The sequence below is a fragment of the Chlorocebus sabaeus genome, chromosome 8, assembly GCF_047675955.1.
Source record: "Chlorocebus sabaeus isolate Y175 chromosome 8, mChlSab1.0.hap1, whole genome shotgun sequence".
NCBI lineage: Eukaryota > Metazoa > Chordata > Mammalia > Primates > Cercopithecidae > Chlorocebus > Chlorocebus sabaeus.
This window is the reverse complement of record NC_132911.1, coordinates 108,135,765-108,147,306: the sequence shown is the minus strand read 5'-3', so window position 1 is coordinate 108,147,306 and position 11,542 is coordinate 108,135,765. Positions and strand designations below refer to the sequence as shown.

Here is an 11,542-nt window from a genome sequence, read left to right as displayed (position 1 = left end):
AATATGTGACATGTGAGGACTTCAACATATCCCATATTACAATTATGATTGATTAGGTCCCAACAGACAAAGTAGTAGATACAGAATCTCAGAAGAGGAAAGATAACATTTTTTATCCCAAGTAGAACAATAAAAGAGACCTGTTCTCATGAAGGTGTTTAGAATTACCATATCTTACTATCAAAGAGAAACTCAACTGACAACAGAGTTATTAAGCACATCAGAAAGACACTTGATAGTCCCTAACAAAATGTGGAACCAGACTGAGATTTGTGAGACGAGAAATGGTGACTTAGGCGATAATGCAATATACTTTTATAGGCCATTACAATTAGAGGTGAAAAAAGGGTGCTCTATGAAATTGCCTTGGGCAGTACCTTTCTGCCTCTATAAGATTAACAGCACATTTCACAATGGATGTCTCAAGAAACTTAACATTCATTTACATCAAAGTGAGTAAGCTGCAATTAAATAAGCATTTCCCATCCAAGTGAGATGGACCCTAATGAGTGAGTCTAAATCCTGTTTTCAAGATCAAAATTGCCTTTGGTGACAGCACTGCTTTCCAGTCTGTCCTTCCAACAGGGAAGAGCACTTCAGACTGAGGGCAAACGTGCCTAACAGAAAAAGACAGTGTGTCCTGTGACTCGTTAAAAGTGATATGGGGGCTGGGCATGGTGGCTTACCCCTGTAATCCCAGCACTTTGGGAGGTCAAGGTAGGTGAATCACCTGAGATCAGGAGTTTAAGACCAACCTGGCCAACATGGTGAAACCCTGTCTCTACTAAATACAAATATACAAATATACATATATACATATATATATAGAAGCTGGGCTTGGTGGCAGGCGCCTGTAGTCTCAGCTACTTGGGAGGCTAAGGCAGGAGAATTGCTTGGATCTGAGAGGCAAAGATTGCAGTGAGCCGAGATAGCACCATTGCACTCCAGCCTGGGCGACAGAGTGAGACTCCATCTCCAAAAAAATAAAAAATAAAATAATAAAAATAAAAGTGATTTGGAGTGTAGTTAAAGACAAAAAGGGACCCAAATGTATACTTTAACGAGAATTGTATGAAATTTTAATGCACATGGTTCGTAGGCCACCCTGTCATAAATATCAGCAGGGGATTTGCTAAAAGAGGAGAAAACAAAATAGAGGCGGGTAGAGGGCAGAAGTGCAGGTGGTGGTAAGAAGAAACTAGGAGCTGCTAGGAATGGGTTTCAGAAAGAGTTCTTTAATAAGGGGGCAGGGAGGAAAGAGACCATTGTGGGGGCAACAGACATGCAAGACATCAAGGACAGAAGAGTTTGAAGATAGTTTGCTGGCTTTTTACATGTATGTTCCCTTTGGCATTTGCTTGTGAGGCTGTCATAGAGATTTCAACTGTTTTTGTTTTCTTTTCTTTGAACATTATTCTATGCTGAAACTCATCACCAGGGGACCCAGCTAGAGTCCCATTACATTGTGACACAGGCGAGATCATGTGGTTTGTTTGGAAGACAGACCACATAACCATTTACCTGGCAGCTCTTTGGCTTTGAGGCATAACCATGTGCTGCAAGGTGGCTGTGTAAACTCAGACTCCTGAGAGGACTGCATCACATAGTTCTCTATTATCCAGCATGAATAGTGACTGCCATCATAGACCTGAGGAGAACCGCTGGTGCGATGTGGCTGAGGAGTACCCAGGGTCTCTCATGGCTTGTCTGCACTTGCCATGTCCATTTGCTTCTTCCTAATCATTTTCAGGACTGGAAGCCAGAAATGAATCTGAAGAGACAGAAAAGTGGATAAATGGGCATTGGAGTTGGAGTCATTTAAAATGCCTCTGACATAAATTTTTCGTTGTGGGGTTAAAGATGTTGGGGAAAACAGCAAAAGACTGAAATAAGCTTATTTTTGTGGGTTATGTTGGTCTTCCATTGTCTATGGGCTATTTCCCAACTCTGTAAGTTGCAGATGACTGGTGGAAACAATGTGAGTGATTCTTGTCCATGACCTGCATATGAACTCCGCCCAGTAGAGTACAACTGACCCCTCCCATCCACCCTTAAAGAAAAAGACAGTTTTTGCATCTATTAAGCAAATTCGTTGGGTATTCCTGATGGCCTATATACATCTGTGTGTTCTTTGAATTATTCTTTGGTTGTAATTTTTCTTACCATTCCCTCATTAATACGTATGTATTAAATTACATAAAATTTTTGATATATGTCCATTTTATAGATGCATGAGTCATTATGCTTTTATTTATATATTTGTATATATATTATTATATTTTTATCTATCCTCTCTCTATACACACATACACATACACTGGAAAATGAACAAATTCTTTGGCATTTACAAAGCTACAGTAGACATTTCCCTGTCTGTTTTTTCTTTACCTAGGAAAGCATATCTTATTGTGCTTTGTCCTTTAATAGTCAACACTAAGGACCTCTCCAGTCACTGCTCTACAATGACTGAACATACTTACTTGAAACGAATATATTAAGAATATCTTGTAGTATCCTTTGGATCAGCATTCAAATCACAGAGGTAAGAGCCCTAGTCACGTATGTTTGTTCATTTGCCCCCAGTGTCCTATCTACTGCTGGGATACAAGCCCTGATGTGAAGCTGAAGCATTAGGTGCTTTGAAGTCCCCTTTCCCATTTTCCTCTCAAACTCAACACTTCCTCAATTGGAAGTTACACCACCATCTTGGCCTTACCTTTGTAAGATAGAGACTCAGCCGTTTTTTGACTTCTCCCAGCGGCTGCTTTGATCTTTTTTTAAGCAGCTTTGCATGCAGGTATTGGATGCGCTTCCTCTCCACGCTGGGGTAGAAGGATGCTGACACCAGGATTTTAAGTTGCATAAGGATAGAGGACAACAGTCCCAGCATCACTAATATCACTAGAATGACACTGAGAGGAACCCAGGTCTCAGATAGAAGGAATTTTGGTTTCGGGATACAGTTGGGTTCAAACACAGATATATTAAAGGAAGAATCATGGAAAATATCTTGAGTTCCTTGTTTCTAAAATGAAAGAATAAAATAATCATGATGCATGCCACTTTTGTACTCAGTCCTTGTCTTTCTCAGTACTTCCCTGCAGCACACAGCACTATCTTCAAACATGCAGGGAGCTTTGGCCAAAGGAACTATCACATATTCCTTTGTGTGTTATGATTGGAGCAAAGGAGAGGAGATGTGTCTTATTTGTAACTATTGCAGTGTTTTCTGAAGTGGGTTTGTAGAAACACAGTAAAGATTCCCTTGAGGGAAGTGTATCAAGTACATTTTTTCACTCTATCCCTGTTTTTGAAAATCACAATACCCATTAGACTGTTGAAGGCACTGAGAAGTAGGCAGAGGAATCTTTTAACTTTAGCCAGTTTTCCTAACAAATTTGATCACATAACGCATTTTCATGGAATATTTGTTTCTACATGTTAGGACATATGGGACAAAAGAAAGAGCCGGGAGTCAGCTAAACTCAGGGAGAAGACTGCTTTAGAACAAAGCCCCTTAGGACCCCATCATATCCTCCCAGTACCCCTTAAGCAGACCACAAGGTCACAAAGATGTTGAGGCATTAAATTATGTTCTACATCTACCTTCTGGAGCTTAGGGGTGATTATTCTTATTTAGTGTACTATATTCCCTTCTAGGTTGATACATTGGCTCTCGAGCCCATGTTATTGAAGGAGACTCTAAAATCATGTTTGGGCAGGTCCTAAAAATAGGAAAATTTCTCATCCCTATTGGATGCTCATGAGAGGTACATTCCTTCCTTTTTGAAGGCAAGAGCATAAGCCAGTTGCCCTCAGCAGACTGACACAGAGGGCAGGAGATGACATTGAGCCACCCAGCTAAGCCACCCACAAGAGAAGTGTGTGCTGATCCAGCTCTTTCTTTCTCTGACCTGGGAAAATCATTTAATCTCTCAGTGGATTTGTTTTCTAATTTGGCAAAACAGGAGTTAATGGACCAGATCCTGCCCATGAATAAACTACTCCCAGTGTAAATTAAACACCTTGGGGAAGGAACATTAGCTTTACAGACTGGGGTGCTTAGTAAGTTATTATCACTCTAGTGTCACAGAGCCCTGGGGCCAGGAAAAGGTAAATGACTTCTCAAAAAGATCCCAACCACACCCAGAGGACACTGGCCACCTTGGATCTATCCCAGTGCCTGTGAAGACTCTGGAAATCCCAAACCTGGGACCTCTACACAAATGTCAAGTCAACTCTATAATTTCCCCAGCACTGTGCCGAAGCAATGAAAAACATTTGTGTTGCCTCTCCCTTTCTCTTATTAAAAAAATTGTCTGCCTACAATTAAATAGAGAGATTTCAGTCCCCAGAGCAAAGACATGCACTCTTTTTAATACTGTTGAAGAAACAAACACATCGATTGAGTCAGTGATGAGAAATCCTGCAATAAGAAAGCAGCGGGTGTTCGGTCTGGGACAAAGTTATTTTGTCTAGAAATTTAACTGGGGATTTTGCAGTTGGGAATCAGGGCTTCAGAAAGTTTGTGTGGACACTTTTGTATGGGGTTTGTTGAGGGTAATGTGGAAGACAAATTAATTCTTTCAAAATGCCAAGCAATATACTAAATGGTACCCCAATGTTTTAATATATATGTTCCTCTCTTAAATAAACAATTTATTGGCACAGCACTAAGCAATGAATGGAGGGCAGGCTCTGGTGTCAGCCAGTCCTGAAAAGTTAATGCTGCCAAATGCAGTGAACATAGTAGGTGCTCAGTAAGTAGAAACTCTGGCTATTTTTATTTACACTGCCCACCCACAGAGCTAGCTCTACTTGGGTCATTTCCCATCTTCTTTATTTAAAACATATATTTAAAATCATACGAAAGTGAGAAAGAAATTGGCAACACCTTGAGCCAGTGTTTCTCTTCCTGCGTGACTTTTCCTTGGCAAATGTGAGGCAATGGTAAAGACCAGGAGCCCCCAAGGGCACCCTGGTGTAAGGGTAGGGCATCGCCAGTCATGCAGAAGCTGGTTCTTGGCAGCACAGTCTCTCAGATACAGCATGAGCGAGTTTGAGAAGCGCTCCCACAGCAGTCTCATACTCACATCTGTTCCAGTGCCCACCACCCTGCTGTTTCACGTGTGTACACGGTGACCTCCCTCTCAGGACATAAGCCCCTCAAGGAGGCCCTCACAACCTAGACATCTTCGCACCCCCAGGAATCAGCAGTGACCAAAGAAGAAGGTGTCAGGACATTGTCATTGGAAAGCTGGGTTTTTGGAAGGCAGAACTTGCTTTTTTCCCCCTCTATCTAACGTGGTGAGAATTCACAACACAGGTATGGGTACTGGCTAAGAGAGAAGTAAATGAGAGAGAAGAAAAACGTAGGAGAGAGAGGGAGAATTGAGGGAGGACGCCAAGAAAGGAGAACACAGGAGGGGAATGGGAGGGAAGGAGCAGGCCCTTTTCCTGGCCACTCCTAAAGATCAAGCATGTCTGAAATTCTTGTTTGGCTTTCAGCTAAAACACTACTTCCATTATCCACCACTCCAAATAGCTAGAGCAACAGCGTGCCTTGTAATTAACGGGATTCTTCAGGGGATGCAGAGAGCTCAGAATAATCAACTCTGAGAAGCAGCCCAGGCTTAGGAGGGCAGGAGCCATGGGACTAGATCTGCTGAGCCAGACGAAAGGGGAGGAAGAGTGTGGATGCAGCAGGGGGATTTGAGGCCCTGAGAGGGAAAGAGAGAAATGGCAAGCGGGGCTTCATGGGAGGGTTTGCAGGCAACACTGTGGCCGTTTTGCCTCTGCGATTTCCCCAGCAGCTGGCACAGCCTAGGGCAGCTTGAGGAACAGTAGGGCAAATCAGACCCATGGAAACAGGTACTGGATACCCCATAAATATGTACAGTGATTATGTGTCAATTAAAAATAACCACAAAAATTACAAATAATAATTTTTTAAAAAAAGAAACAGCTGTTGGCGTTTTTGAGGCAGGAGATCAGCAGGACTTGCTTACTGAGCCTCTGTCATAACCCTGTGGATAGAAACAGAATATAACAAAGAAACCAGCCAAAATCATCTAGGACCAAGATGGTGATGAAAAAAACCTCTAGTTGTCCTCGCTGCTCATTATATGCTAATTATAATATATTTGCATAAGGCACTCCTACCAGCACCATGACAGCTTACAAATGATGCCATGGCAATAACCCAGAAGTTGTCTTATATGGCTTGGGAACTCCCCACCGCTTTTCCAGAAAGTTCATGAATAACTCACTCCATAATTAGCATATGATTAAGACTAGGTATAAATACAACAGACCAACAATCCAAGAGTGCTAGTCTGGGCAACTCTGCCTATAGGGTAGTCCTTCTCTGCCTGTGGAGCAGCCATTTTGCTGTACTCTGTTCTAAAAAACTTGCTTTCTTTCACTGTCAGCTCACTCTTGTATTCTTTCCCAAGCAAAGCCAAGAACCCTCCTAGGCTAAGCCCCAATTTTGGGGTTCACCTGCATTATTTTTGCCAGCCTGGGCTAGTGTACTTAAGCCCAGCATGCATCACACACATGCACATACACACCTGCACATGTGCATACACATCCCATGTCATTCAGCCTGGCAATTTCTGGTTTAAAAAACAATAAGGTAAGTGTCTGACAATATCCAGATCCTCTGAAATGTCAACATAAGCACAAATATCCACAGAGAAAATGGAAAAGAAATGATAAACAATGAGATGCCCCATACCCACCATCTTCTCTGTTTGTCCACAGTTGCCAAGAGGAGGGAGAGGGAGAATAGAGAAGAGAAAGCCAGATCCCTCATGATGCAGGAGGGACCAGCTCAGAGACAGATGCTGTCCTGGCTAATGAAGATTTTTCACAGATCCATCTGATGGCAATTAGGAGTTAACTTTCTGGCTTTGTTCTTGGAGTGAAGGGTTTAGAACAGGGGTTCTCAATCTTGGCTGCACGTTAGAATTACTCTGGGAGGTTTTAAAAATCTCTCACCCCAGTTCAATTAAAACAGAATCTGGAGAGAGGTATTGAGTTGGTTAGTTCCGCTCCACAGTGAAGCAACTCTGTATCCAAGGTTGAGGACCTCTGGTTTAGAGGGTCCTTGCTTTCTAATACCTAGGCTAGTGTTTCTCAAAATGTGGTCTATGGACCACCTACCTTGAAATCACAGGCATGCTCATTTAAAATGCTCTCCCAGTTAAAACAAAATCTGTGTAAATCGAGGCCTGAAACTCTATATCCAACTCAGGAAATTCTTAACACACATTTAAGGCTGAGAACTAGTAATCCAGTCTCTCTCAAAACACCGAAGTGTAGCTGTGTAGCATTTTAAAAAGTGGGTGCTACCAGCTACCAGCACCAGCCATTTTACTGGGTAACTTAGGAGCCCTTTTCAACAATCATCCTTTTAAACATTGTGCCGATGCCTTGGGAACCCTCCTGTGTTTGATAAGGACTCAGGATGCACAGCAAAGTTCTCGCTCAGAGAAGGTGCTCAAAGTCTACTTGCCCAAGCTCGAGGATGAGAAGGCGGCAGGTCCTAAATCCCTGTCTCTTAGGTTCAGGCCAGATAGTCCTGCTTGGGAATCCACTTCATGTTCAACCTCAGAGACACTTCTTTCCACATTTGAGTGTTTGTTGACTGTAGGAGGCTGGAGGATGCCCTACAGATACAAGGTGTTAGTGCCTGGAACCTGTTAATGTTACTTTATTTGGAAAAAGGATCTTTGCAAATGTTATTAAGTCAAAGATCTTGAGATAGAGAAATTACCCTGGATTGTACTGGAAAGTCCTAATACAATCATATACATTCTTTAAGACAGAGGCAGAGAGAGATTTTCCACATGCAAAGAAGAAAGTGATGCGATGACAGAGCAGAGATGGGAGTGATGTGCTCACAGGCAAAAGGATGCTATCGGCCACTAGAATCTGGAAGATGCAAACAGCAGCAACAGCACCTGGGTTCCTGGGTTTTAGCCCAGCGACACTCACTTCGGACTTCTCCCCCCACAACTATCCGAGAATAAACTTCTGTTATTTTGAGCCATTCAATTATTGGCCATTTGTCACAGCAGCCACAGGGAACTAATGCAGAATCACACCCTAACATCGGGACTTCAATTCAATTTAACCTGCATTTGTTGGGTTCCTTCTATGTGCCAAGCACTATGCCAGGCACCAAGGATGCAAAGGTGAATAAGCCACTTCCCTGCCTTGGGAGGTTCATGATCTTTTGCAAGACAGACCAGCAAATAGCCAGGATACACCATGAGAAGTACCTGTGGGTCCCTACCTCTCCATGCAGCTTCAAGCGAACCTCAAACCCTGGCAAGCTTTGAAACTGTTTGCTCACTGAGAAAATGAGCCGATACAGCAGATAATCTACAGCTGCAAACAGCACCCAGATGCCAAGATGGGTAAGTATGGGGACGAAAAACAGCCCCAGGTTTTTCCTTTCTTTAGGAGTCGGCCAGAAAGTCGGGATGATGACGTACTTCCTCCTTTCCTCCTTATTCAGCGGGAGCACACAGGGCCTCTGTTGAAGTCTCTCCCTTTCATCAAACTGAACAAATTGTCTGGTAATATAGATGTTTTCATACTTCCAACCACAAGGGCCCAAATATCGCTTCATGAAGAGGCCGGTGCCAAGTAGGACGAGCGAAAGCCCTGCGAAGGCAAGTAGCTTCTGACCCAGGGAGGACAACACCTCTGTCGTGGTTGCCATCTGGTACAAGATGCTCAGGACTTCCCCTTTGCTGTCATTTAGCTGTGCCTCCAGGATGTGGCTGGGACTGAAAAGAGAGACTGCCAGGGTCTGGTTCCAAGAAACAAGGTCATCAAATACACTTAGTGGAGTGGCAAGGCCGTAAATCCACTGAATTGCCTCAATATATTTTTTCAAAAGTGGAAAATGTATGGAAAAGCTCTTTGCCCTTAGGTTGCAAGTCATACCATCTAGGAGATCTTTAAAGTTGTGAAAAATATTTTCTATATGTCCCAAGATGACGATCCCTGTGCCAGCTGCAATCAAAGCGTTCCTGCCTTCACGCAGGCCACAAGAGAGAAAGACGAGAAGAATAAAACATCGTGCATGCTTGGAGCAACACAGCAGAACACATGTGATAATCCAGGAGCCAGCAGCCGCCATGATTGATGATAGAAACCAGCAGAAGGCCACAGACAGGAGGCCCACTGAAATAAGAGCAACCAAACAGCAAACTCCCAAATGCTGGATAAAGTCCATCCATCCAGGGCTCCTTGGAGACAAGTAAATCTCCCAAAGACTTAGGAAGATATCAGTGCCTAAGGTCCAGATACCCATGCTCCCTGCGTCCTGAAAATGAAAAAGAAACCAAGGTCAGAAATTGCTTTTGAGTGTCCTCTGACCTTCGTAAAGGCCATGGGGGTAGACTGACTACAGAAAAAGTGGCCATAATTATTTACTCTCCCTGTGTCCTCTCCCTTGAAATATGACTTTACAGCTTCTTCCACCTTCCACCACCAAGAGATGAGGTCTATTCCTCCATCCCTTGCATCTGGGCTGGCCTTGTGACTTCTTTGCCCAATCGAATGCAGCAGAAATGCCAGTGACGATCCTGGGCCTTGGACTCACTCCATGTGCTCTCGTGGAACTCCGCTCCTGCTGTGTTAAGTCCAGCTGCATTTCCCAGCTGTCGCTGCTATAACAGATAACCACTGAGTGTTTTAAAGAAGCACATATTTATTCTCTCACAGTTCTGGAGGTCAGAGTCTAAAATGGGCCTGCAATGCTGTGGTCCTTCCAGAGGCACTAGGGGAGAACTTGATTCCTTCCCTCTTTCAGCTTTAGAGGCAACCTACATTTCCTGGCTCATGGACCCTTTTTCTGCCATCTCAAAGCCAGCAATGTTGCATCTTCTCTCTGCTTTTATCCTTACATCTTCTCTCTAGACTCTGATCCTCCCTCCTCCCTCTTATAAGAGCCTTTGTGAATACGCTGAGCCCACCCAGATCATCCAGGATAATCTCCCCATCTCAAGAGATTTAATCACATTTGTAGGGTCTCTTTTACCATGCGACATAATATGTTGGTGGGTTCTGAGCAGTAGGACATGGACAACTCTGAGGGGACCATTATTGAGCCTGTTATACCAGGCTGGAATGCTGGATGACGAAAGGCACCTGACCAGGCAATTCCATCAGCTCAGCCAGTAGCCATCCAACGGCCAGATGTGAGAGAGGCCATCCGAGACCAGCTGGTTCTCAGCCGACCCACCGGCTGACCACAGACATGTGAGCCATCATAAATGCTGATTTATTTTAAGCCACTGAATTCTCTACTGGTCTGCTAGAGAGTCGTTGTTTATTGATAAGGGTAACAGTCCTATATCATAAGCCTTAATAGTTGAACCCTAGGCTGATAGGCTGAAATGTCAATAAACTGCATTATGAAAGCTTACTCTTTAGTAGTCATCTGTTTCCTTGTGCTCAGTTTTACAGACCAGAAAGCACACCAAGGGCATCCAAACTTAAATGCAGCTTTGGACTGAGGCCATTGTGTCTCCGCTCTGTAACCATGGCTTCTTCCCTCTTATGCCCCTGCTCTCTGAGAAGAGTTTTCTCCTGAGACTCTGACAAAGAAAAGAAGAATATTTATTTTGTGTCACTGAGATAATCATCTTTTCTTTTCTCCTAGATCTGGAATAATTAAAATGAAGGCACTGTGGGGCTGCTAACACGCCATCAGCCACACAGATTTAGGCCTGTGACGCTCTCAGAGAGACTTGGATTCATTTGGAGTGATATATATATATATAAAATAAAATCGATATTCTCTCCTGATTGACATGAAAATATCTAATAAGTGTTATATCACATGTATGGGATTTTAACGTGGACATTGATCAATTTTTAAACAATCTCAAATAAATCCCGTCTCATTAAATAGGATGGGTCTGAATTTACAGAGTAGCTGAATGCAGTGAGAGCCAGTGAATTACATTTGTCGTGTGAGATGAACCCAGGCATTGGCTAGAGGTTGTGCACTGAGCGAACAGAGGTGAGGAAATTATTCTTTCTGTGTTCAGGCCGAATGAGGTTAACGAAGGGCAGAAATAAAATGGGGGGAATAGGCAGGTTACGAGTAAATGTGTAAATTTCTCCACCAAGAGTAGAGAGTGCTTGCAGTTCCTGCCGTATAATCCGAATGGAAATGCTCAGAGCAGAAAAGAGGTATGAGGTGAACTTGAGTGTTGAAGAGGGGTCACTGCCATGTGGAACTGGCCTTAGCAGAGTCCAGATCCCACATATGAGGATGTTCTGACAGCATCAGCAGGAAAGGGAATTAGAATGGCAATGAAAATGGGGGCCAGCAAAGGGCCATAGTTCCTTTTTCCTGCAAGCTTGCTTCCTTTTGGAATCAGAGGTTGGACTGAAGGGTGAAGATAGAGACGGGCCTTACCGTAGGCCCCTGTGCTGCTGAACCTTCCCTGGCATTGTGGACTGAGTCAGACAGGCTCCACGGCACAGGCAAGAGGACTCTGCAGGTGGGTGG

The 11,542-nt window shown here is 43.6% G+C and overlaps 1 protein-coding gene across 1 annotated transcript; it reads right to left on the bottom strand.

Moving 5' to 3' along the window:
- Window positions 1-1,215: 1,215 nt before the first annotated feature.
- DCSTAMP (dendrocyte expressed seven transmembrane protein) lies at window positions 1,216-10,238 on the bottom strand. Its single transcript, XM_038000213.2, has 3 exons — window positions 8,303-10,238; window positions 2,717-3,025; window positions 1,216-1,771 (listed from the first exon to the last, which is right to left on the bottom strand). Exons 1-3 carry the CDS (start codon window positions 9,329-9,331, stop codon window positions 1,697-1,699), a joined length of 1,413 nt encoding a protein of 470 aa, XP_037856141.2. The 5' UTR covers window positions 9,332-10,238; the 3' UTR covers window positions 1,216-1,696.
- Window positions 10,239-11,542: the final 1,304 nt, after the last annotated feature.

What these genes read in the sequence shown, in the direction of transcription:
- DCSTAMP (XM_038000213.2), bottom strand. Translation starts at nt 9,331, where the DNA reads ATGGGTATCTGGACCTTAGGCACTGATATCTTCCTAAGTCTTTGGGAG. An exon ending in GCTTGAAGCTGCATGGAGAG is followed by an intron (nt 3,026 to 8,302) that starts GTAGGGACCCAC and finishes CTTTCATTTTAG; the next exon opens with AAACAAGGAACTCAAGATAT. An exon ending in TGAGTCTCTATCTTACAAAG is followed by an intron (nt 1,772 to 2,716) that starts GTAAGGCCAAGA and finishes CTGTCTCTTCAG; the next exon opens with ATTCATTTCTGGCTTCCAGT.